This window comes from Salvelinus fontinalis, chromosome 13, assembly GCF_029448725.1.
Source record: "Salvelinus fontinalis isolate EN_2023a chromosome 13, ASM2944872v1, whole genome shotgun sequence".
Taxonomy (NCBI): Eukaryota; Metazoa; Chordata; class Actinopteri; order Salmoniformes; family Salmonidae; genus Salvelinus; species Salvelinus fontinalis.
Genome location: NC_074677.1, coordinates 47,578,797 through 47,602,843, shown reverse-complemented (window position 1 = coordinate 47,602,843; position 24,047 = coordinate 47,578,797). Strand labels below are relative to the sequence as shown.

Below are 24,047 nucleotides of genomic sequence, written 5' to 3'. Positions count from 1 at the left end.
AATATCATACCCAAATCTAACTGCCTGTAGCTCAAGACCTGAAGCAAGGATATGCATATTCTTGATAACATTTGAAAGGAAACACTTTAAAGTTTGTGGAAATGTGAAATTAATGTAAGAGAATATAACGCATTAGATCTGGTAAAAATCGTCTTTGATTTGCAAGAGAAAGGCCATACTTTCAGATAGGAGTCTAGGTGTGATTTTGGCCACCAGATGACAGCAGTGTGTGTGCAAAGTTTCAGACTGATCCAGTGAAGAATTACATTACAGCACACTATTTTGGATCAAGTCTGCCAGGAGTTTTCACAAATGCGCCGAATTGGTCAAGTACATAACTAGAGAACATACAAAAATGATATGGTACTAAAAAATGTAAGTTTACACAATCCCAGGAATGTCATAATTGAATATATACTAACTTTCACACATCTAGATGGCCGGGTGGGGTGGGTGTGGAGCCAGAGACAGCAGTGGGGTCAAACTGTAGACCCCAGTTCCTACATTTTAACATAAAAAATGATTTTATCAAACAAAACTATGCTACATTTCTGGGACCCTCAGGATGACAAATCAGAGCAAGATTACTGAATGTAATTCCATTATTTACCTTCAGAAGTGAATGTATCAAACCAGTTGACGTGATTAAAGTTTGTTGTTGTGCACTCTCCTCGAACAATAGCATGGCATTATTTTCAGTGTAATAGCTACTGTTAATTGAACACTGCAGTTAGATTAACACGAATTTAAGCTTTCTGCCCATATAAGACATGTATACAGTCGTGGCCAAAAGTTTTGAGAATGACACAAATATTAATTTTCACAAAGTCTGCTGCCTCAGTTTGTATGATGGCAATTTGCATATACTCCAGAATGTTATGAAGAGTGATCAGATGAATTGCAATTAATTGCAAAGTCCCTCTTTGCCATGCAAATTAACTGAATCCCCAAAAAACATTTCCACTGCATTTCAGCCCTGCCACAAAAGGACCAGCTGACATGTCAGTAATTCTCTCATTAACACAGGTGTGAGTGTTGACGAAGACAAGGCTGGAGATCACTCTGTCATGCTGATTGAGTTCGAATAACAGACTGGAAGCTTCAAAAGGAGGGTGGTGCTTGGAATCATTGCTCTTCCTCTGTCAATCATGGTTACCTGCAAGGAAACACGTGCCGTCATCATTGCTTTGCACAAAAAGGGCTTCACAGGCAAGGATATTGCTGCCAGTAAGATTGCACCTAAATCAACCATTTATCGGATCATCAAGAACTTCAAGGAGAGCGGTTCAATTGTTGTGAAGAAGGCTTCAGGGCGCCCAAGAAAGTCCAGCAAGCGCCAGGACCGTCTCCTAAAGTTGATTCAGCTGCGGGATCGGGGCACCACCAGTACAGAGCTTGCTCAGGAATGGCAGCAGGCAGGTGTGAGTGCATCTGCACGCACAGTGAGGCAAAGACTTTAGGAGCATGGCCTGGTGTCAAGAAGGGCAGCAAAGAAGCCACTTCTCTCCAGGAAAAACATTAGGGACAGACTGATATTCTGCAAAAGGTACAGGGATTGGACTGCTGAGGACTGGGATAAAGTCATTTTCTCTGATGAATCCCCTTTCCGATTGTTTGGGGCATCCGGAAAAAAAGCTTGTCTGGAGAAGACAAGGTGAGCGCTAGCATCAGTCCTGTGTCATGCCAACAGTAAAGCATCCTGAGACCATTCATGTGTGAGTTTGCTTCTCAGCCAAGGGAGTGGGCTCTCACAATTTTGCCTAAGAACACAGCCATGAATAAAGAATGGTACCAACACATCCTCCGAGAGCACCTTCTCCCATCTATCCAGGAACAGTTTGGTGACGAACAATGCCTTTTCCAGCATGATGGAGCACCTTGCCATAAGGTAAACGTGATAACTAAGTGGCCCGGGGAACAAAACATCGATATTTTGGGTCCATGGTCAGGAAACTCCCCAGACTTTAATCCCATTGAGAACTTGTGGTCAATCCTCAAGAGGCAGGTGGACAAACAAAAACCCACAAATTCTGACAAACTCCAAGCATTGATTATGCAAGAATGGGCTGCCATCAGTCAGGATGTGGCCCAGAAGTTATTGACAGCATGCCAGGGCGGATTGCAGAGGTCTTGAAAAAGAAGGGTCAACACCGCAAATATTAACTCTTTGCATCAACTTCATGTAATTGTCAATAAAAGCCTTTGACACTTATGAAATGCTTGTAATTATACTTCAGTATTCCATAAAAACATCTGACAAAAATATATAAAGACACTGAAGCAGCAAACTATGTGAAAATAAATATTTGTGTCATTCTCAAAACTTTTGGCCACGACTGTATGTCCCGGAAAGTTTGGCTGTCGTGTACAACGTCATTCTAGTCACATAAGCGCACGTTAGCAGAAACCGTCCCGTTTAGGGACACCCATCCCCAAGGCTATTAAGGCTATTTTACAAACGAATGTAAGAGTATTTATTCAACCTTAAAATGAGTAACACATCCATGGCCACATTTTGAGGTTACTGTAACAATGCGTCTTCTTATGTAATCATAGAAAGTGTGCATGTTCAGGGTCCCAGGTCTGTGGGAATCTTCACAATTGCTATAATAATCTGCACAGAATCTCAAACAGCATTGATCACTTGCGCCATGTACTTTAATGTAATATTAACTGCAATCCAGGTCATTTGGTTGTGCTATTAGATAAAGCACAGTGACAACACATTACGATTTTATATAAATAAACAATATATCTGACATCGTATTCCCATTTGAACTTTGATGTGTTTTTAAATGGTTGAAAGCGCAGTGATAAAACATTTAGGTGACAACTAAACCAAAAATCAGACATTGATTTTCCATTGGAATTTGGTTGTGCTTTTAGATGGTTGAAAGCATAGCGATAACACATTAGGAATTCAACAGACTTTTGGCTCTCCTTTTGAGCAGGTGAAAATAGGTTGGAATCTTATTGATCAACATATCTACCAAATTCTCCACGTTGAAATAACATAGTGTGCCCAGTGGGCTCATTCATTGTTTAAACAAACCTCGAAATATAGGAGAAAATGATGGAAATAATGAATGATGTGATGAGTCTTAAAAAGCTGAATCACATTAAATCATGATTAGCACCTTGTGAATACAGGCAGAGTATAAAAACAGCCTTTCTTTCTTCTTCATTTCAAACAGGGGAGCTGTAGGCCTATCAGCTGCATCTAAAGTAATACTCTATGATGACAAAGCTCTGTGCGACTACAGCGTAGTTTGGACCAAGAAAGGAGGCGGCATACTGAAAATCAACAGAAGCACTGCTGGGGAACCTAACGTCTGTGACGATTAGAGAAACGGGATGAAAGCAAATACAGGGACGGGAGAATATGGAACTGGTAATCCACTGACTGCGCCAACTGGAACACTGTAAATTTACATGTAAAAATATTTACCCCTGGCTGTGTGTGTGTGTGTAACTCATTTAGGATATTAACAGCAGGCAAAGTGGAAAAGGGGGAATAAAACATGGAAATAATTGTAGATGGTGTTGGCTTTGTTTATTGACACAGCCTCATAAATATTCATGTTAGTAAGTCTTCATTTCAGCTGTAAACTGAGCTAACCAAGGGCATGACAATTATTCTCAATACTGTTCAGTCTTTTGAACAGTGGCACTCACATTGATGATAAAATAAACATATCCAAGTAACTCATTGTGAACTGTGTGTGTATGCATTAACTCTGCATTAATTCATTTTAAACCATTCCTGGAGTACATCGTGAATATGAGGTGAGGTGTAAGTAGCTACTCACAGTGTTATTCAGCAAACACCACAATGGCCCACAAAACAATACAGTTCCACTTTTTATTTTGTCCTGTGACACAATATTAAAATACATGTATATGTATACAGTACCAGTCAAAGGTTTGGACACACCTACTCATTCAAGGATTTTTCTTTATTTTTACTATGTTCTACATTATAGAGTAATAGAAGACATCAAAACTATGATAACACATATGGAATCATGTAGTAATCAAAATATATTTTATATTTGAGTTTCTTCAAATTGCCACCCTTTGCCTTGATGACAGCTTTGGCACTCAGCTTAATGAGGTAGTCACCTGGAATGCAATTCAATTTAACAAGGTGTGCCTTGTTAAAAGTTACATTCCACAAATGATTTCCTTCTTAATGTTTGTGCCAATCAGTTGTGTTGTGACAAGGTAGGGGTGGTACACAGAAGATTGCCCTATTTGGTAAAAACCCAAGTCCATATTATGGCAAGAACAGATCAAATAATCAAAGATACATGACAGTCCATTATTACTTTAAGACATGGTCAGTCAATCTGGAAAACTTCAAGAACTTTGAACATTTCTTCAAGTGCAGTCGCAAAAACCATCAAGGGCTATGATAAAACCGGCTCCCATGAAGAGGACCGCCACAGGAAAGGAAGACCCAGAGTTACCTTTGCTGCAGAGGATACGTTTATTAGAGTTACCAGCCTCCGAAATTGCAGCCCAAATAAATGGGCTGCAATTCACAAAGTTCAAGTAATGGACATCTCAACATTAACTGTTCAGAGGAGACTGCATGAATCAGGCCTTCATGGTCAAATTGCTGCAAAGAAACCACTACTAAAAGGACATCAATAAGATGAAGAGACGTGCTTGGGCCAAGAAACACAAGGTGACACTGATTTACTTAGAATTCAAGGCATACTTAACCAGCATGGCTACCACAGCATTCTGCAGCGATATGCCATCCCATCTGGTTTGCGCTTAGTGGGATTATCATTTGTTAGTCCCACTAAAAATGACCCAACACACACCTCCAGGCTGTGTAAGGTCTATTTGACCAAGGAGAGTGGAGTGCTGCATCAGATGACCTGGCCTCCACAATCCCCTGATCTCAACCAAATTGAGATGGTTTGGGATGAGTTGGACCACTAAGTGAAGGAAAAGCAGCCAACAAGTGCTCAGCATATGTGGGAACTCCTTCAAGACTGTTGGAAAAGCATTCCAGGTGAAGCTGGTTGAGAGAATGCCAAGCGTGTGCAAACTATCATCAAGGAAAAGCATGGCTACTTCGAAGAATTCAAAATATATTTGGATTAATTTAAGACTCTCCTGGTTACTACATGATTCCATGTGTTATTTCATAGTTTGTCTTCACTATTATTCTACAATGTAGAAAATAGTAAAAATAAAGAATGCTTGACTGAGTAGGTGTACAAACCTTTAATTGGTACTGTATATACATACACACACACACCACTTACATTCTTCAGATATGTAAATGACCGCTTTTTTTGCATTACAGTCACCAGTGGATATTAAAGAAAACAGAAGCTAAAAAATACACATGGCTGACATACAGGAGTGTGAACAAAAGGTATCACTTCATTGTAAGGTTTCCTTAAGGCTTAATAAATACCTCACATCGAAAGGTTAACACACTGAACACACCTGAAAAACAAAAAGGCAGACAAAAGTTGACGTTTGTTAACTGAACATAGATATTTTCCATGGCCTATGACAGAGGACATCACAGCCCTATCATATTAGTGTTGCGGTACATTTGGATCAAAGTCTGTTTCTTATCTTCAACACATGTAAATCATTCAATAATTTATCTTAAGTTAAAAGAAAAGCCTGTATTACTAATTGTTATTGAAATGATTCATCCTTAAGACAAATATTTAACCTTGAACATCACCAAAGCAACCTAAATATCTTGAGCATTACAACAAGGAATCTACATTGACAATCCGATGGGGTTTTTGTTAGTAGGGCTAACGTATACCAGTACTCAGACTTCCCATCGTGGCCTATATTTGTCCTTAGAGCTGAAAACACACTGAGGACCCTCTGTGCGCCCCGGTTCTGAAAAGCTAGGGTCAGTCCTTATATAACAGCCATGCAAAGTGCGCCCACTGGTTGACATCTACACTGAGTGAATATATAAATGGGTTATAATCTCTTTCTCAGCTAAACAAAAGAAACGGGTGAGCAATAAGTGGATTAGGGACATGTGTATTAAGTCACTATTGAAATGGAAGGGAAAACATTTGACACGTGAAATGTACAGTCACATCTATAGCCACAACATGCACAAATTTTTGAAAGTATTTTTGAGGGCTCAAAGCATGGTGCAATATTACAGTGTGAATTAAAAATAAATGATATACTAACACCAGGAAGCTCTGTTTTTACAAGGCAACCAATGTCTGACATTTACAGTAAGTAGTGTAGAGTACTTAGTGTGTAGAGTAAGGAGTAAAAATTATAGGCGTGATGAAAATCACAAATTCAGTTACAAAAAAACCAATGTCATACTAAAAAAAACTACATTGTACATACATGTGTCTATGTTTTTATTAGTCAGTACTTAAGAGTGAGCGAGCAACTAAAGCCAGGCCAAAGCCTAACCTATGGCTTCCTGTCTGGTCAAATTGCTGTCCAAAACAGATGAGAGCTGGAGAACTGTGGCGCAATAAAGTGGCGGGGGATAACTAGTATGGCGATACAGATTTGGAAACACTGCTGCACCAGTGACCACATAGTGGTAGGAACCGAGGCTAAAAAGGCATCTCCATCTCACAGATATGTTACACACACACACACACACACACACTTAGAAAAATATAAATTTCATTAAAGTATTTTTAACCAACTGCATTCAAAAACAAAAAGGGAAGACTATGCTCTCGTCAGTCAACTATGGGATAGTGTATTTTAAAGATGTGTTTATATGCAGCGAAGTGTTCATATGATTTACACATACTGCACGCTAAGGAGGAAACTTCCACACATACTTCAGTCTGACTCTTTCATAGACAAACACTGTTTGTGGGTAAAAAACACTTTCCGTTGCGCAACAAAATGCATCAGGCTTGTTAGCTCTCCTGTTGTGTTGTCAGACACACTGCTAATGAAAAATTACTATTCTAAAGCCCAGCAGAGGGCAGTCAGGAGTTTAAAAATAGAAATTAAGAAAGGAAGTGGGAGTTAAATGACTTGTGAGTTACTGACAGACGCTGTCAAGTTCAGTGACATGTCTATCACAATGATAGTAGTGTTTCATCCCTTAGACCCAATTAATTAGGTGGCATAAAAGTTGTCAGATCTTATAAACAGTTTGAAAGGACAAGGGGGTAGCTATAAATAGCTCTGTCACTGCTCAGATGTAACTAAATTAAACACACAAAACATGTTTAGACATACAGAATGGAGTAAAGGAAAACAATTATAACACTTGACACATGTAAAAAAAAACATAATTATTAAACAGATAAAAAATAATGTGGTTAAACAGACTAACATACAACATCTGGTCATAAAAAAAGGATGACAAAATCAACTTCAGGTCCATTTCCACACAATAGAAAGCTTCCATCTTCCTCCAACATACTGTCCACTTGGAGTGCAGTAACAGATAGCCTAAGCTTTCTTTGAGACATGAGGTTTCACTAAAACTTGAGTCATGCTCTAAAAGTATGCCATCTCCATTTTAGATTTGAGGAGTTGAACTATACACATTTTACTGCAATTTGCAATACACATACAAATAAAAATGTTGCTGGTTTTCCAGCTCCCCCAGAAGGAAGAGGGAACTTAAAACAAAACGGCATTACAACAAATGTATTATACAAACTATATATATCCAAAATATTTATTTGCCAAATATTATATTAGCTAGCTAGCATGTTTTAGTGCTTCCAGCTCAACACTCATTCACCATGCTGCATTTTATGTTGACTTCTCACTGTTTCTAGTCTATATCCATTTTGAAATGAAAACCAACATGATAGTTCCACAAGCAAATGGCATGAGCTCAACCACATTCACAATTCAATTGCACATCTTCCATTTCTATTTTCACAAATAATATACTATATTTGTTCTGCAAAACAAATAGCAGAGACAATGTTACAGAACGGAACTGTTTTCCTAAGCATAATTAGTGTTGGTACTTTGTAAACTAGACCAAGTTTAATCAACTCTCGCTGTCATTCAAACCACTGTCCATGAGTCTAGCAGTTTCCTCTTAACAGACCAATTAGAAAGAGTTCCAAACATCTCTTCCGATAAAATATAATTTTCGGTTCCCACCCTCAGACCACTCCCTGACAGTCCTAGCTAAATTCTTGAGAAACTGCTCTTTGCTAAGAAGCTATTTTTGTTTATTTTTGGCCATTTTACCTGAAAACATATCAAAGTAAGGTACTTCTTACCCGGAAATGATTTGATAGAGATAACTTCTGCATTGGACCTTTAATAATTCACAGATTAAACAAACAACTGAAGAAAAAGATGGCCTACTTGTCCAACCAAAGGTGAAGTGAAGGAGGTGTAACGCATGGAGGAGCTGTGGGCAGCGCTAGGTTTACTGGTACCCCAACCCACAGTGCCCATGAGAAGGGAAGCAGGTTCTACCATAACACCTCAGAATGGGGGCGATAGAGAGGCAGTGGAGGAGTGAGGAGAGCCATGGCTATCATGGTGGGCTTGGCCTGGGGGTAGAGTGGTGTGTAGTGGGTTAGTTGGCACCTCTCAGGGCGTCTGGGAGCCAGACCTCTTGAAGCTGCCCAGCAGGCTCTGAACTCCCTTCTTGACACTTGAGCCCACACGGCGTGCCACGGAGTCAGCCGGCGGGCCTGGCAGGCAGGAGCTGGTACTGGGCGGCCTGGCGTCCAGACACTTCTGGTAGCGCAGCTGTCAACAGGCACACAACATTAGCACCAAATCTCATTCGAAATATAAACTTGGGATTCAAAATATATGGTGCAACAAGGCTGTGTATGTTTACTATTGTCTCTTCGTAAAACAGTCCAATCCCTGCAAGCTCCTCATATCGAGAAGAACCACTCACCCAGTGTTTCTGAAAAAGTTGCCATATCAAATAAGAACCCATCTGAATGCAGTCATTTGTAGGGTATTGCTTTTTCAGGACTACGCACTGACATCACATGGAAGTGACTACAACAATCATGCAAGGAGGAATGATAGCCTACCAAGTCAACGTTGGCTACTTGAACAATGCACGTCTCTGTCCACCTGGCTTGTAAATATTCTCTGTTTCAGTGTCAATCTATTTTTCCACTTGTCTGTGCCTCCATCCTTGGTACAGTAGCTAGTTAGCCAACTAGCTAGCTTGATTTGCATTGTTTTGGGCATTTTTGATCTAACTACACAACCAGGCATTAGATTAGAGGTAGAGGAGGGAAGCAAAATGACTTCATCTAAATAGTCCTCCATGCTGGACTTCTATGACATTTCCGTACATTTTCTTATAGGGGGCAACATTCTCTTACAGGGATATCTAGCAAAACATAAAATAGCGGAACACTTCTCTCCTGTCTGCACACAGCTGTCACAAACTCAATGGCGCTTGAATCTTTGCGGGCAGAGCTCAGTTGATACAATGTTGAACGTTTGCTAGCGAGAGTGTGAGCTCAAAACAGACAGGCAGAGTAAAGAAATTATGTGATCGAAAGACAACCTGAACCAAGCTCCATGAACAGCCTGTGAGATTTATAGAGGATATTGATTTTCAATAGGAAATTTTTTTGCCGGACAATTAATTTGTATCGGACAAAAGCCAGCAATTCCTGGCTGATGGAAACATTGCACTCACCATGCAGGCGGCCTGCACGGCCTCACTGAGGCTGGCTGCGTTGGGCTCACACCAGAACATGTGGCAGATGAAGTCCGCGGGGCCCTCGGCCATGATGAAGGCAAAGGTGTGGACGTCCTTCCCCACGCCCATGAAGGACAGGAACCGCACCCGGCACTCTGACAGAACCTCCTCTGTCTGCAAGAAACACAACAGAACACCTTGGGTTCTATTCCCACAGAAACTTAAACAACCTCAGACCTTCAAATTGGAAAGACATAAAAAATATATATAATAATTGAGATTGTGCGTGTACATTTGAGTGCGACCACCTATATGTGTACTCACCTCAGCAGCGATTATGGTAAGTGTGGCTGAGGCCACGTTCACAGTAACTGACGTCCACTCTTCCTTGTCTTTGGAATTCATTGCGGTGTCGAGGGCAACGTTAACTAGGTCCATACCTGGATAGGAATAACAACCACCTAGGTTAGCTAGCAGCTACAACTACAGTGCATTCGGAAAGTATCCAGACCCATTCCCCTTTTCAACATTTTGTTACATTAGAGCCTTTTTCTAAAATAGATTGAATCCTCATCAATCTACACACAATACCCAATAATGACAAAGCAAAAACATGTTTAGATTTTTGTGCAAATATATAAAAATAAATAAAACAGAAATACCATATTTACATAAGTATTCAGACCTTTCGATATGAGACTAAAAATTAATTTCAGGTGCATCCTGTTTTCATTGATCATCCTTGAGATGTTTCTACAACTTGGGAGTCCCCCTGCGGTAAATTCATTGATTGAACATGATTTTGAAAGGCACACATCTGTCTCTATAAAGTCCCACAGTTGGCAGTGCATGTCAGAGTAAAAACCAAGCCATGAGGTCGAAGGAATTGTCTGTAAAGCTCCGAGACAGGATTGTGTCAAGGCACAGATATTAGGAAGGGTACCAAAACATTTCTGCAGCATTGAAGGTCCCCAAGAACACAGTGGCCTCCAACATTCTTAAATGGAAGAAGTTTGGAACCACCAAGAATCTTCCTAGAGCTGGCCACACGGCCAAACTGAGCAATCGGGGGAGGGCGGCCTTGTTCAGGGAGATGACCAAGAACCCGATGGTCAAAGCTCCAGAGTTCCTCTGTGGAGATGGGTGAACCTTCCAGAAGGACACCCATCTCTGCTGCATTCCACCAATCAGGCCTTTATGGTAGAGTGTCCAGACGGGGAAAGGGGATACCTAGTCCGTTGCACAACTGAATGCCTTCAACTGAAATGTGTATTCCGCATTTAACCCAACCCCTCAAGCAGAGAGGTGTGGGGGGCTGCCTTAATTGGAATCCACGTCTTTGGCGCCCGGGGAACATTGGGTTAAATGCCTTGCTCAGAGGCAGAATGACAGATTTTTACCTTGTCAGGTCGGTGATTCGATCTAGCATCCTTTCGGTTACTGGCCCAACGCTAACCATTGCCGCCCCAGGAAGCCACTCCTCATTAAAAGGCACATGACTGCCAGCTTAGATTTTGCCAAAAGACACCTAAAGGACTATCAGACCAGGAGAAACAAGATTCTCTGGTCTGATGAAACCAAGATTGAACTCTTTGGCCTGAATACCAAGCGTCAAGTCTGGAGGAAACCTGGCACCATCCTTATGATGAAGCATGGCTGAGGCAGCATCATGCTGTGGGGATGTTTTTCAGAGGCAGGGACTGGGAGACACGTCAGGAACGAGGGAAAGATGAACGGAGCAAAGTACAGAGAGATCCTTGATATAAACCTGCTCCAAAGCAATCAGAACCTCAGACTGGGACGAAGGTTCACCTTCCAACAGGACAACGACCCAAAGAACACAGCCAAGACAACACAGGAGTGGCTTCGGGACAAGTATCTGAAAGTCCTTGAGTGTCCCAACCAGAGACCGTACTTGAAGTGATAGCTGTGCAGCGACGCTCCCCATCCAGCCTGACAGAGCTTGAGAGGATCTGCTGAGAAGAATGGAAGAAACTCCCCAAATACAGATGTGCCAAGCTTGTAGCATCATACCCAAGAAGACTCAAGGCTGTAATCACTGCCAAAGGTGCTTCAACAAAGTACTGAGTAAAGGGTCTGAATACTTATGTAAATGTAATACTTTCTAAAAAATATACAATTGCTAACATTTCTAAAAACCTGTGTTTGCCTTCTCATTATGGGGTACTGTGTGTAGATTGAGGGGGAAAAAACATAATAAATTTTTGAATAAGGCTGTAACGTAACAAAACATGGAAAAAGTCAAGGGGTCTAAAAACTTTCCAAATGCACTATACATCTGTCTGGGTACACTCAATACCTGAGAATATTAGGAAAATGGAAGGAAGAAATTACAAGAAATGTGTTCGTTCATAATTCACTTAAAACCAAGGGAGTTAAAAGCTCAATATCCATAACAAGAGGATAGCTCATTGAAGTTGAGACTTCACACAGTAAGAAATCAGTATCACAATCTGTCGGAGAAATTAGTAGAATACGTGCAATAATTTGAAACATTCAATTAAGTAAATGTGTATTGAATGCATTTCATTGAGTGAAACCGAACTTAGTAGAAAGTTAGCATTCATTTTAACACAGTAGCAAAATACAGGAGGACAAGTGGAATGTTAAATACAGGCAGTGACTGAGAAGTTTCCCTGAAACATTGTTCAAAACACCACAAGATACACCAACACAACAACTAGGAAAGAGAAGAATAAGCATTCCTTACCAAAGCGTTCCTTACCTACGGGTTTGGCCACAGGCACGTTCCCCAGGTAACATACCTGGAAGCGCTGGACTAGCTCATTCTTTGGTGCAGGGAATTCTGCAGGGAGAATAGAGCAGAGTGAGAGAGACAGAAAACCTCATGCTAAAACCATACAAAGGACCTGAAGGAGCCCATAGATGCATTTGGTTTCAGATTATACATGAAGTATATAGTCATTAGGGATGGAACAGTATGTTATCGAACCGTTCGCTATGCACCCTACGGTTCAATAGGCACACGTGAACCGTGGAATTATGGTATGCCTGTCATTTTTCTATAATTTCCAAAACGTGCTTATTGCGCTGCAGACTACACGCACATTGTACATTCAAATCCACAGAAGCAAACGTGCAGCTTGTGGCTGGTAGGGGGCTCCTGGGGGCTGACAAACTTTACTCCACAGCAATGTCTCAAAATGTGGCAACCGCAGTGACCCCCCCCCCCCTTAAACAACCAATGGACGATTTGCAATGACATCTCAGTAGGAAACTTCCCTAACGGGGCCCCATGAAGAGAGGGGAAACTAAAAATAAATATTCTCTCAGCTCCAACGTGACAATGGCGTACGCCAGCGAGACAGAGAGAAGCAAATTTGAAGAAGCATTCAGCGTTCAATACAATGACGAGTGTAAGAAGACCGTAAACAAAGTACAGTCTGCAAGCATTGCTTTGCCACTCGAGTGGAAACACGTCTAACATGATATGTAATTTACGTGGCCATCACCCAGCCGTATCCCTTGCAGGTGGAGCAAGGAGAGTCCACCCGTTAGCGAAAACACCACATTCTCTCGTTGCTGCCTTCTAACAACAATTTGCGACAAATTCAGAAAAACAAAGAAATAACAAAAGCAGTGGGAGTATTCCTAGCCAAAGATTTGCAGCCCTATTCGGTGGTTACTAACTCAGTACTTTGTCACCTGATGGAAAAAATGTAACTGCGTTACAATGTTTCCTCCTGCACACATTTCAGCAGCAAAGTAATTCCCAAACTCGATGAAACATCAAAGAAATATAGAAAACAAATTGATACAGATAACCCATCTAGCTCTCTCCACTGATAGTTGGACCTCCAGAGCAACTCAAAGCTACCTCCACTATGTACTGGAAGCTACCTCACTGTGCCGGTTCACTATGTACTGGAAGCTACCTCACTGTGCCGGTTCACTATGTACTGGAAGCTACCTCACTGTGCCGGTTCACTATGTACTGGAAGCTACCTCACTGTGATGGTTCACTATGTACTGGAAGCTACCTCACTGTGATGGTTCACTATGTACTGGAAGCTACCTCACTTTGCTGGTTCACTATGTACTGGATTGTAAGATGAAGAGCTACGTGTTGCAAACTCATCCTCTGTATGAGTGTCATACAAGCACACACTTTTCTTAAATATAAAGACACTGAAACCGTACCGTGGTCCACAAACCGTGATACATACCGAACCGTGGGCACACTGGCACTTTTACTGTATGACTATTAGGGATATAATGGTACAGTGTTTTACCCTGGAAAGGAATGTCTGCCAGTTTAGAGGGGTCTGTGTTGAGTCTGTTCAGAGAGGATTTGGATGACTTCCTCTGGGCCATTATCTACAGATAAGGAAAGACAGGAAAGACACAATTTAGCCTTAAATTCCACATTTGAAAAAATGAGGACAAACATCCACCCCTGAACCACAGTTTCAAAGTCATGTGAAAAAAGTTAAATGTGGAGACCAGAGTATGCTGCAGTGCACCATAGCAGATGGGCTTACCTTAGAGCAGATGTCATGCATGCTCGTGGCAATGTTCTTAGCAGGTGTGTCACACCTGAACACATGGCACTTCAGAACATGAGTCAGTTTGTCTCTCGCCACGTAGGCAAAGTCCCTAAAGTTAGCACAAACACACAAACGAAAAGAGGCATCACCAGAGAAAGAGGCTGTTATAAAGGCTGATCATGACAAATGAGGCTGATGAAACAGACAATGCTGAAATCAGTCAATACTGATCAGGATCTTTGACCAATATTGTTCAGTCTCTACTCAAGAGAACTATCAACCTAATAGTGTAAGTTTTCAAAAATACAATGAACAAACGTAACCACAATGACAGAGAACACTTAACGTAGTCTGACTATTACTGATGGCTAGTCTACATTGAGTGTACAAACATTAAGAACACCTGCTCTTTCCATGACAGACTGACCAGGTGAATGCTATGATCGCTTACTGATTTCAATTGTTCAATCCACTTCAGTCAGTGTAGATGAAGGGGAGGAGACAGGTTAAAGAAGGATTTTTAAAGCCTTGAGATATGGATTGTGTATGTGAGTGAATGGGCAAGACCAAAGTTTTAAAGTGCCTTTGAACGCGATATGTTAGTATGTGCCAGACGCACCGGTGTCAAGAACTGCAATGCTGCTGGGTTTTTCACGCGCAACAGTTTCCTGTGTTTATCAGGAATGGTCCACCACTCAAAGGACATCCAGCCAACTTGAAACAACTGTGGGAAGCATTGGAGTCAACATGGGCCAGCATCCCTTGTGGAACGCTCTCAACACCTTGTAGAGTCCATGCCCTGACAAATTGAGGCTGTTCTGAGGGCAAAGGGGGGAGGGGGTAATATTAGGAAGGCCTTCTTAATGTTTTGTACAGTGTATAGGTGTTACTTTCACCAAGTAACTGATCGAAAGTCATGGGTGTGAGTGAGAAACATCAAGCATTATGGGATGGGGGTGTGGAATCAACAACTGACAAGCCAATGATGGTGGTTACAACAATACACTACCTCTCCCTGTGTGCCCAAGTGCAGCAGGTTAGAGAGAAAACACCAAATCAATTCAACAGAAAACAAAGCAGGATTCACAAAAGGCAACTCGAGATTCACTTAAAAGCCAGGCAAATAAAACTAAAATAAGAAAAGTTTCCTATAGCAAACTGGCAAAAACTGATATTTGTAGATTATATTAATAAAATAAGAAATAAGAGTTAAGAGTAGCAGGGGACTGGCCTGCCGTTGTCCCGGCCCACTCCCCACACTCGGATGCTGACGATAGGCTGGGTGTGCAGCAGAGTCTGGCCCAACGGATCTATCAGGTTCAAGATCTCATTCTCCAGAACAAGGAGCATGTCTTTTCCCTGTGTGGAAACATTACACAACATTTCTCTAAACATTGTTCTACCAACATTACGAGGTTATATTCCCACACACAAGCCATTCTCTTACCTCTCCCCAGATCCCAGCCGTGTCGTGCAGGTTGTGTTTGTGGTAGGAGAGCTGTCTGATGCAGTTGTTGACAGCCACACTGCTCTTCCCTGGAGCCATCTCCTCCTCTGATATCTCCACCCAGCCCAGAGACCGGACTGCAAAAACCTATTCAAATCAATTTGTATTTGTCACATGCTTCGCAAACAGGTGAAGACTAACAGTGAAATGCTTACGAACAATGCAAAAATAAAAACACGTTGAATAAATACATAATGTGTAACGATAACTTGGCTACATACACGGGGTACCAGTACAGAATCGATGTGCAGGGCTACGAGGTAATTGAGGTAGATATGTACATATAGGTAGGGGTAAAGTGACTAGGCAACATGACAGATAATTAACAGTAGTAGCAGCTTCTGTGAGGATTGTGTGTGTTTCGCGACAGTATGCCTGTTTGTACGTGTTATGTGTGAGAGTATGTAGGAGTGTCAGTGTAGGTATGTGTGAGTGTGTGGGTAGAGTCTAGTGTGTGTGCATGAGTCAAAAGAGTTAGTGCAAAAAGGGTCAATGCAGATAGTCAAATCGCTTCCTGCACTAACTATGTAGCAGTCTTATGGCTTGGAGGTAGAAGCTGTTCAGGGTCCTGTTGATTCCAGACTTAGTGCATTGATTGCGCTTGCCGTGCGGTAGCAGAGAGAACAGTCTATGACTTGGGTGGCTGGAGTCTGAGCATTTTTAAGGCCTTCCTCTGACACCGCCTGGTATAGATGTCCTGGATGGCAGGGAGCTTGGCGCATATGTACTGGGCCGTACGTACTACCTTCTGTAGCGCCTTGCGGTCGGATGGCAAGCAGTTGCCATTCAAGCTGGGATATAGCCAGTGAAGATACTCTAAAAATGGTGCAGCTGTAGAACTTTGAGGATCTGAGGACCCAAGCCAAATCTTTCAGTCTCCTGAAGGAAAAGAGGCATTGTCGTGCATTCTTCACAACTGTGTTGGTGTGTGGACCATGTGAATTCCTTAATGACGTGGACACCAAGGAACTTGAAGCTCTTGACGCGCTCCACTACAGCCCCATCGATGTGCCCGGCACGCCGTCTCCTGTAGTCCATGATCAGCTCCTGTGCCTTGCTGACGTTAAAAGGAGAGGTTGTTATCCTGGCACCACACTCCCAAGTCACTGACCTCCTAATATGCCGTCTCATCGTCGTTGACAGTCATGTCGTCAGCAAACTTAATGATGGTGTTGGAGTCGTTCGCGGGCAGAGTCGTGGGTGAAAAAAAGAGTACAGGAGGGGACAATGCACACACCCGAGGGCCCACACCATGTTGTGGGTCAGCGTGGCTAATGTGTTGTTACCTATCTACACCACCGGGGGTGCGGCCTGACAGGAAGTCCAGGATCCAGTTGCAGAGGGAGGTGTTCAAGCCCAGGGTACTGAGCTTAGTGATGACCTTGGAGGGCACTATGGTGTTTAACGCTGAGCAATAGTCAATGAACAGCATTCTCACATAAGTGTTCTTGTCCAGCTGGGAGAGGGCAGTGTGGAGTGCAATAGCGATTATGTCATCTATGGCCCTGTTGGGGCGGTATACGAATTGCAGTGGGTCCAGAATGTCTGGGTTGAAGTTGTTGATGTGAGCCATGACCAGCCTTTCAAAACATTTCATGGCTAGATATGAGTGCTACGGGGCGATTGTCATTGATACAAGTTACCTTGGCTTTCTAAGGCACAGGGACTATGGTGTTCTGCATGAAACATGTAGATATTACAGACTGGTTCAGGGAGAGGTTGAAAATGTCAGTGAAGACATTTGCCAGCTGGTCAGTGCATGCTCGGAGTACGCATCCTGGTAATCCGTCTGGCCCTGCAGCCTTGTGAATGTTGACCTGTTTAAAAGGTCTTACTCATGTCAGCTTTGGAGAACGAGATCACACAGTCGCCCGGAACAGCTGGTGCTCTCATGCATGGTTCAGTGTGGCTTGCCTTGAAGCGAGAATAGAAGGCATTTAGCTCTCCTGGTAGGGTCACGTCACTGGGCAGTTCATGGCTGGGTTTCCCATTGTAATTCGTGTTAGTTTGCAAGCCCTGCCACATTTGACAAGCGTCAAAGCCGACGTAGGAAGATTCATTCCTTGCCCTGTATTGATGCTTTTCCTGTTTGATGGCTCATCGGAGGGCGTAGTGGGATTTCTTTTAAGTGTCCCAATTAGTGTCCAGCTCCTTGAAAGCGGCAGTTCTAGCCTTTAGCTCAGTGTGGATGTTGCCTGTAATCCATGGCTTCTGGTTGGGATAAGGTGAATTTGGAAAGAATTCAGACCCCTTTACTTTTCAACATTTTGTTACGTTACAGCCTTATTCTAAATCTACACACAATACCCCAAAATGACAACAAAAAAACTTTTTTTTAGAAATGTTTAGAAATGTTTGCACATTTATTAAAAATAACTGAAATATGACATTTACATAAGTATTCAGAACCTTTACTCAGTACTTTGTTGAAGCACCTTTGGCAGCAATTACAGCCTCAAGTCTTCTTGGGTATGACGCTACAAGCTTAGCACACTTGTATTTGGGGAGTTTATCCCATTCTTCTCTGCAGATCCTCTCAAGCTCTGTCAGGTTGGATGGGGAGCATCGCTGCACAGCTATTTTCAGGTCTCTCCAAAGATGTTTGATCGGGTTCAAGTCCGGACTCTGGCTGGGCGACTAAAGGACATTCAGAGACTTGTCCCGAAGACACTCCTGCGTGGTCTTGGCTGTGTCCTTAGGGTCGTTGTCCTGTTGGAAGGTGAACCTTTGCCCCAGTCGGAGGTCCTGAGTGCTCTGGATCAGGTTTTCATCAAGGATCTCTCTGTACTTTGCTCCGTTCATCTTTCCTAGGAGACTAGTCAGGATCGTATTCCCTGCTGCTAAAAAACAATTCCCACAGCATGATATTGCTACCACCATGAATCACCGTAGGATGGTGCCAGGTTTTCTCCAGACATGACGCTTGACACTCAGGCCAAAGAGTTCAATCTTAGTTTCATCAGACCAGATTATCTTGTTTCTCATGGTCTGAGAGTTCTTTATGTGCCTTTTGACAAATTCCAAGCTGGATGTCATGTGCCTTTTACTGAGGAGTGGCTTCTGTCTGCCCATTCTACCATAAAGGCCTGATTGGTGGAGTGCTGCAGAGATGGGAGAACCTTCCAGAAGTACAACCATCTCCACAGAGGAACTCTGGAGCTCTGACCATCGGGTTCTTGGTCACCTCCCTGAACAAGGCCCTTCTCCCCCGATCGCTCCGTTTGGCCGGGCTAACAGCACTAGGAAGAGTCTTGGTGATTCCAAATGTCTTCCATTTAAGAATGATGGAGGCCACTGTGTTCTTCAATGCTGACAAAATGTTTTGGTACCGTTTCCCAGATCTGTGCCTCGACACAATCCTGTCTCGACACTCAACGGACAAGTCCTTCAACCTCATGGCTTGGTTTTTGCTCTGACATGCACTGTCAACTGTGGGACCTTATATGGACAGGTGTGTGCCTTTCCAAATAAAGTCCAATCAATGGAATTTGCCACAGTTGACTCCAATAGAGTTGTAGAAACATCTCAAGGATGATCAATGGAAACAGGATGCACCTGAGCTCAATTTCAAGTTTCATAGCAAAGGGTCTGAATACTTTTGTAAATAAGTTATTTTTTATTTTTATAAATTTGCTAACATTTCTAGAAACCTGTATTTTCTTTGTTATTATGGGGTAGTGTGTAGATTGATTAGGATTTGTATTTTATTTAATACATTTTAGAATAAGGCTGTAACTTAACAAAATGTGGAAAAAGTCAAGGGGTCTGAATACTTTCTGAATGCACTGTATGTTCGTACAGTGACTTTGGGGACGATGTTGTCAATGCACTTATTAATAAAGCCACACAAAGACATGAGGACAGAGAAAGAGCGATTGACCTTAGGTTGAATGTTGACAGAGAAAAATATGTGTGGGATTGGAGTGGAATGATGGTTATGTCCATGTGTCCAAGTGAGAGTACATACCTTAGCCTCCGGGTCATTGATGAGCGAGTTCATATTTTCCTTTTCTTCAGATTGTGAGCAGCTAGGAGGTGAAAGGAATCAGACTATCAGTTAGTTTTCATCTACACAAGTCAGGAGCATCTAATGATAACAGACACCATACATGGTGGGGGTGGGAGACTCACTTGAGGTTGATAGAGGCATAACGCAATGTGGCTCCTTCAAAATCCTTTAGGGTCTGATCAGCCATGGCATCTTCCTCCTGAATTTAAAACAACAGTAAGAAGTCAAAATCACCAATCAAATGTCTACAATTTCTACAAATGTCTACGTAAGCAGTTGATACCTAAACATTGAACATCTCAATGTTCAATGTTTATGTAAAGGTTTTAAAACTGCATTGATGTTGGGCTTGTTTCAAGTAGTTGGGCTTGTTTCAAGTAGTTGGCCCTTACCTTCCAGAACTCCTCGTCATTAAACCTGTTGGGGCGGGACTGGGTGAGACTATTCCACATCAACTGAAAATACAAAAAAGAGACAAGGCCCAATTAGAAAACTAAATCAGTTCGCACTAGCAGTGGGTGCTTAATGGAAATACAATGACTGTGCGGCACGGGCAGGCATTGAGTACCGGCAGATGGGTCAATGCACGTACAATCCACTTGCTCAGACAATTTTTTCTTCAGAGTCCTGATACATTATGTGGAACAATGTAGTCTTCTATCACATGGCAAGAACAATGTCCTCAACACATACACACAGCCCCCATCGCTCTATCCTCTAGCTCTCACCGTTGGCTCCGCGTTGGGAGTGATGGCAGGGGAGGTACTGGAGGGTCTTTCTGGGGCTTCTCCCTCCTCTAGGAGAGAGGGGGGCTCCCACTGGGTGGTGCCTGTGGGGATGTGCCAGTAGTAGGTACCCGACTCGTCTCTGACCCGCATCCACCCTGCAGGCAGGTCTGTGTCCGTCTCAAATGCACTGCGGTCCCAGTAAGACTCTATACAACAAGGAGGAACAGTGAGATAAATATAAGATAACCCAGAACACAATTGGATTGTGTCCCACTTCCTGTTTGTGACAAAAACAAAGTGCAAATCTTACACAAAAACCTACATTCAAAGCCCATCCATTGTTAAGATATTTTGTTGCCCCGCTTACCTGAGTCACTGTCTGGCGTGCTGTTGGCTGTGCTGCCCTGAGACAGTGACATGCAACTGGAGTCCTCATCACTGGGTGCTGCGTTTCTGCCCTGAAACAGCAGGCATGTGTTCTTCACTTCTCCACTGTCATATGTCTGAGACTCACTGCTACTCTGCGCCTCAGACGAGTCCGTGTCCTTCTCTCCACTTGTTGAAAGTAGTAGAGACTCTTCCTCATCCCCGTCCTCTTTCTCTTCTTCCTCCTTCCCATGAGGGGTCTCTGAGGTGTCGATCAGCAGAGGCTCATTCAGGTCAGAGCAGAGGGACCTCAGGGTCTTAGAAGAAGGGTTCTGCTCACTGTCTTCCTCCTGCTGGTCCATCACTAAAGAGTTATGGTTGGGGTTTCCATCTGGGCTCTCGTTGTGATTCAAATCCTGGTCAGAATTTATATTCTGGTCCTGCTGCCTCTCTGCCACTTTGCGAAGTTGATTCTGACCCTCCTTGAGCCACTTGGCATTGGTCCCGGTGCAGTGCTGTCCTTGCTCGTTCTCCTGGTTCCGGACCCTCTCCTCCTCTCTCTGTTGACTGGACTCTTCCTCATCGATGCAATTGCTACCCATGGTGCCATTCAGCAGGTCCAAAGGTGTGGATGTGGCATAGTTGTGGCGCTTCTTGGTGGAGGAGGTGGTGGTGCCTTTGGCCTTCTTGCTCAGGTCAGAATCAAACTGAGGGGAGCGGAGGTCAAGGGTCAGCAAGGATGGCAAGCATGTGTTCTCATTGGCCAGGTCGGAGGTCTTCTCCAAAGACATGGCAGAGAGCTTAGCGCCACAGAAAATCAGGCCTAAAGACTAACAAGGGTGTTTGTCTACGACAGCATACACAACTGTGTGGAGACAGAGTTCATGTATCAGTGTTTAAATGGTCTGCATTAAATAGATCTAATTTGAGTCTCATCTGATTTCTAAAATGTAGCATGAATATGATTGCAACCCGTTAACTACTAGCAAAGCTTGGCATGCAGTGATTCCAGCTCCTCCCAGTTGGACTCCAAGGCTGTGCAAGCAACACAAACTATAGAATAGCTAAAGTTAGGTAAAAGCCCACACTAACGTTACATGTTAAGCTAGCTGACATTAGCGCGTAAAGGCCCACTGCATGTCTAGCTCGTTGCAAGCCTGTAAGCAAGTTAAATGCTACTATGCACAAAAAAAATGAGGGGCAGAGGACATGTCATATTGCGAGCTAGTTTGCCCTACATAAACAATGTTTGGAATATTTGTTTGTTAGCTAACGTTAGCTACCTAACGTAGCTGCCTAGTTTGCTAGCTAAAGCTGCCAAAATTTAAGAAAAAAAAGCTATCAATACTTATATTAAACCACGTATGGCACACATATTAGCTAGCTATATATTTATATTTTGTATAACAGCCTAGAAGCCGTCAAATGCATCACATTAGCTAGTTAGCTCGAGTTACTAGAAAGCTGTTTGCTAGCTAGCTACAGTAACGTTAGTTGTGACTCTCGTAGCACTATCATTCTCCAGTTAAACACACCCTTGTCTTGGGTGCCAGCGACATGGTAACTTACCCTGAATTGTATTTTCCACGCCTTTATTTCAGTGGTAAATAGATAAATGTAATGGTTTGCGACATTGAAGACGTCGTGGAACGAAAACAATTTTGTGAACCGCAACAGCAGCAAAAAACGTCACTCGTGAACGTCATTCCGTAGATTCGAAATTATCCGCTGCATGATTTCCAAATTTGTGGCTATTGATGATATCTGCGTTTTCTGTGAAAAAGAAGATAAGAATCTGTCTCACTTGTTCTTTGAATGTAAATTTGTGTCAGAATTTTGGGAAAACCTTGCAAAGTACTTATTTACCATTATGAACACTGCCTATATTTTTAACATAAAATATATAATATGTTACTATTGCAATGATAACAAAACCACAAAAATGATTGTTAATTTTTTATTCTTGTTGCCAAATACTTTATACACAAACAAAGATTCCAAAATTCTATACCAAAATTACCAATTTTTCTGATTGAATTTAATTATCTTATTGAAACATTAACCCTAGTGAATAACAACAATAATAACATCTTCATGAAGCATTATAATAAGATATTTTCAGAGTGAATATAATTGCACTTAAATTGTTTATTTTTTGTATTATTTTAATTTTATTTTTTGTATGTTTGAGTATTGTTTATACCTGTGTTTGGTTTGCTAGACATGTTTGATGTAGCAATGTAAGTTGATTTTTGTATTATGATTTTTTTATATATATACAAAAAATACAACAACAAAAAATAATAATAATAAATAAAGAAAATTTTAAGAAAAAGTAGGCGCAGCTGCAGGCCACTGACGATGCAGACCTAGGATCAGCGTTACCCTCCTACATTTAAACCTTTGCTGTTATGGAAAACATTTTAAAGCTGATCTTATAACAGTGTGTAGGGGCTTCGTCCTCTGTAAATAATGATAGTCAGACAAGCCAAAGATCAGAGGTGAGTAGTGTATGGAAAATATGTTATTTAGATGTAATTTACTCAAGTAAAATTAGCCCTCTTAAGAAACTACTCGTAAGCATAAAGAAGTATCTGGTCAGAAAACTACTTAAAGGACAAGTCAGCCCCTTTTAACATTTGGTTGGTTATTATGAAGCATTTAGTGATGTCCAACACAGTTTTAGTATAATTGTATGATTTCATGTCTATTAACTGTTTAGTGATGAGGAAAACCGGAAATTGCTTCTCTGTGACGTTTTTGAATACAATCCATGAGGTGACTTTAAATTATGGACGGTCATTTTCAGCGATTTATAATAACCTGTCTGTAGTTGTGATTATAATGGAACTCCCTGCAATTTGTTGCTCAGGCTGTCTTTGTCTAATAATATCTGTAAACTGGGTGACTGAAGTCTTTGACAATTCTTTGGGCTTCCTCTGACACTGCCTGGTATAGAGGTCCTGGATGGCAGGAAGTTTGGCCCCAGTGATGTACTGGACTGTAGGCACTGCCCTCTGTAGTGCCTTACGGTGCAATGCCGAGCAGTTGCCATACCAGGTGGTGATGCAACCAGTCAGGATGCTCTAGATGGTGCAGTTGTATAACTTTTTGAGGATCTGGGGACCCATGCCAAATCTTTTCAGTCTCCTGAGGGGGGAAAGGGTGTTGTCGTGCCCTCTTCACAACTGGGGTATTTGGACAATGATAGCTTGTTGGGGAAGTGGACACCAAGGAACTTGAAACTCTCGACCCACTCCACTTC

The 24,047-nt window shown here is 42.2% G+C and overlaps 1 protein-coding gene across 3 annotated transcripts; it reads right to left on the bottom strand.

Annotated features, from left to right (window-relative positions):
- Positions 1–3,531: 3,531 nt before the first annotated feature.
- On the bottom strand, positions 3,532–22,507 carry LOC129868826 (amyloid beta precursor protein binding family B member 1-like). Of its 3 annotated transcripts, none has more exons than XM_055943101.1 (14): positions 22,352–22,507; positions 20,784–21,647; positions 20,417–20,622; positions 20,081–20,143; positions 19,811–19,887; positions 19,647–19,707; positions 15,620–15,766; positions 15,404–15,531; positions 14,167–14,281; positions 13,918–14,002; positions 12,375–12,470; positions 9,968–10,083; positions 9,641–9,817; positions 3,532–8,718 (listed from the first exon to the last, which is right to left on the bottom strand). In XM_055943101.1, exons 2-14 carry the CDS (start codon positions 21,571–21,573, stop codon positions 8,557–8,559), a joined length of 2,223 nt encoding a protein of 740 aa, XP_055799076.1. In that variant the 5' UTR covers positions 21,574–21,647; positions 22,352–22,507; the 3' UTR covers positions 3,532–8,556. The 3 variants fall into 3 exon arrangements, with proteins under 3 accessions (XP_055799076.1, XP_055799077.1, XP_055799078.1); XM_055943102.1 differs by having other exon boundaries at positions 12,390–12,470; XM_055943103.1 differs by having other exon boundaries at positions 20,784–21,489.
- Between the last annotated feature and the right edge of the window lie 1,540 nt (positions 22,508–24,047).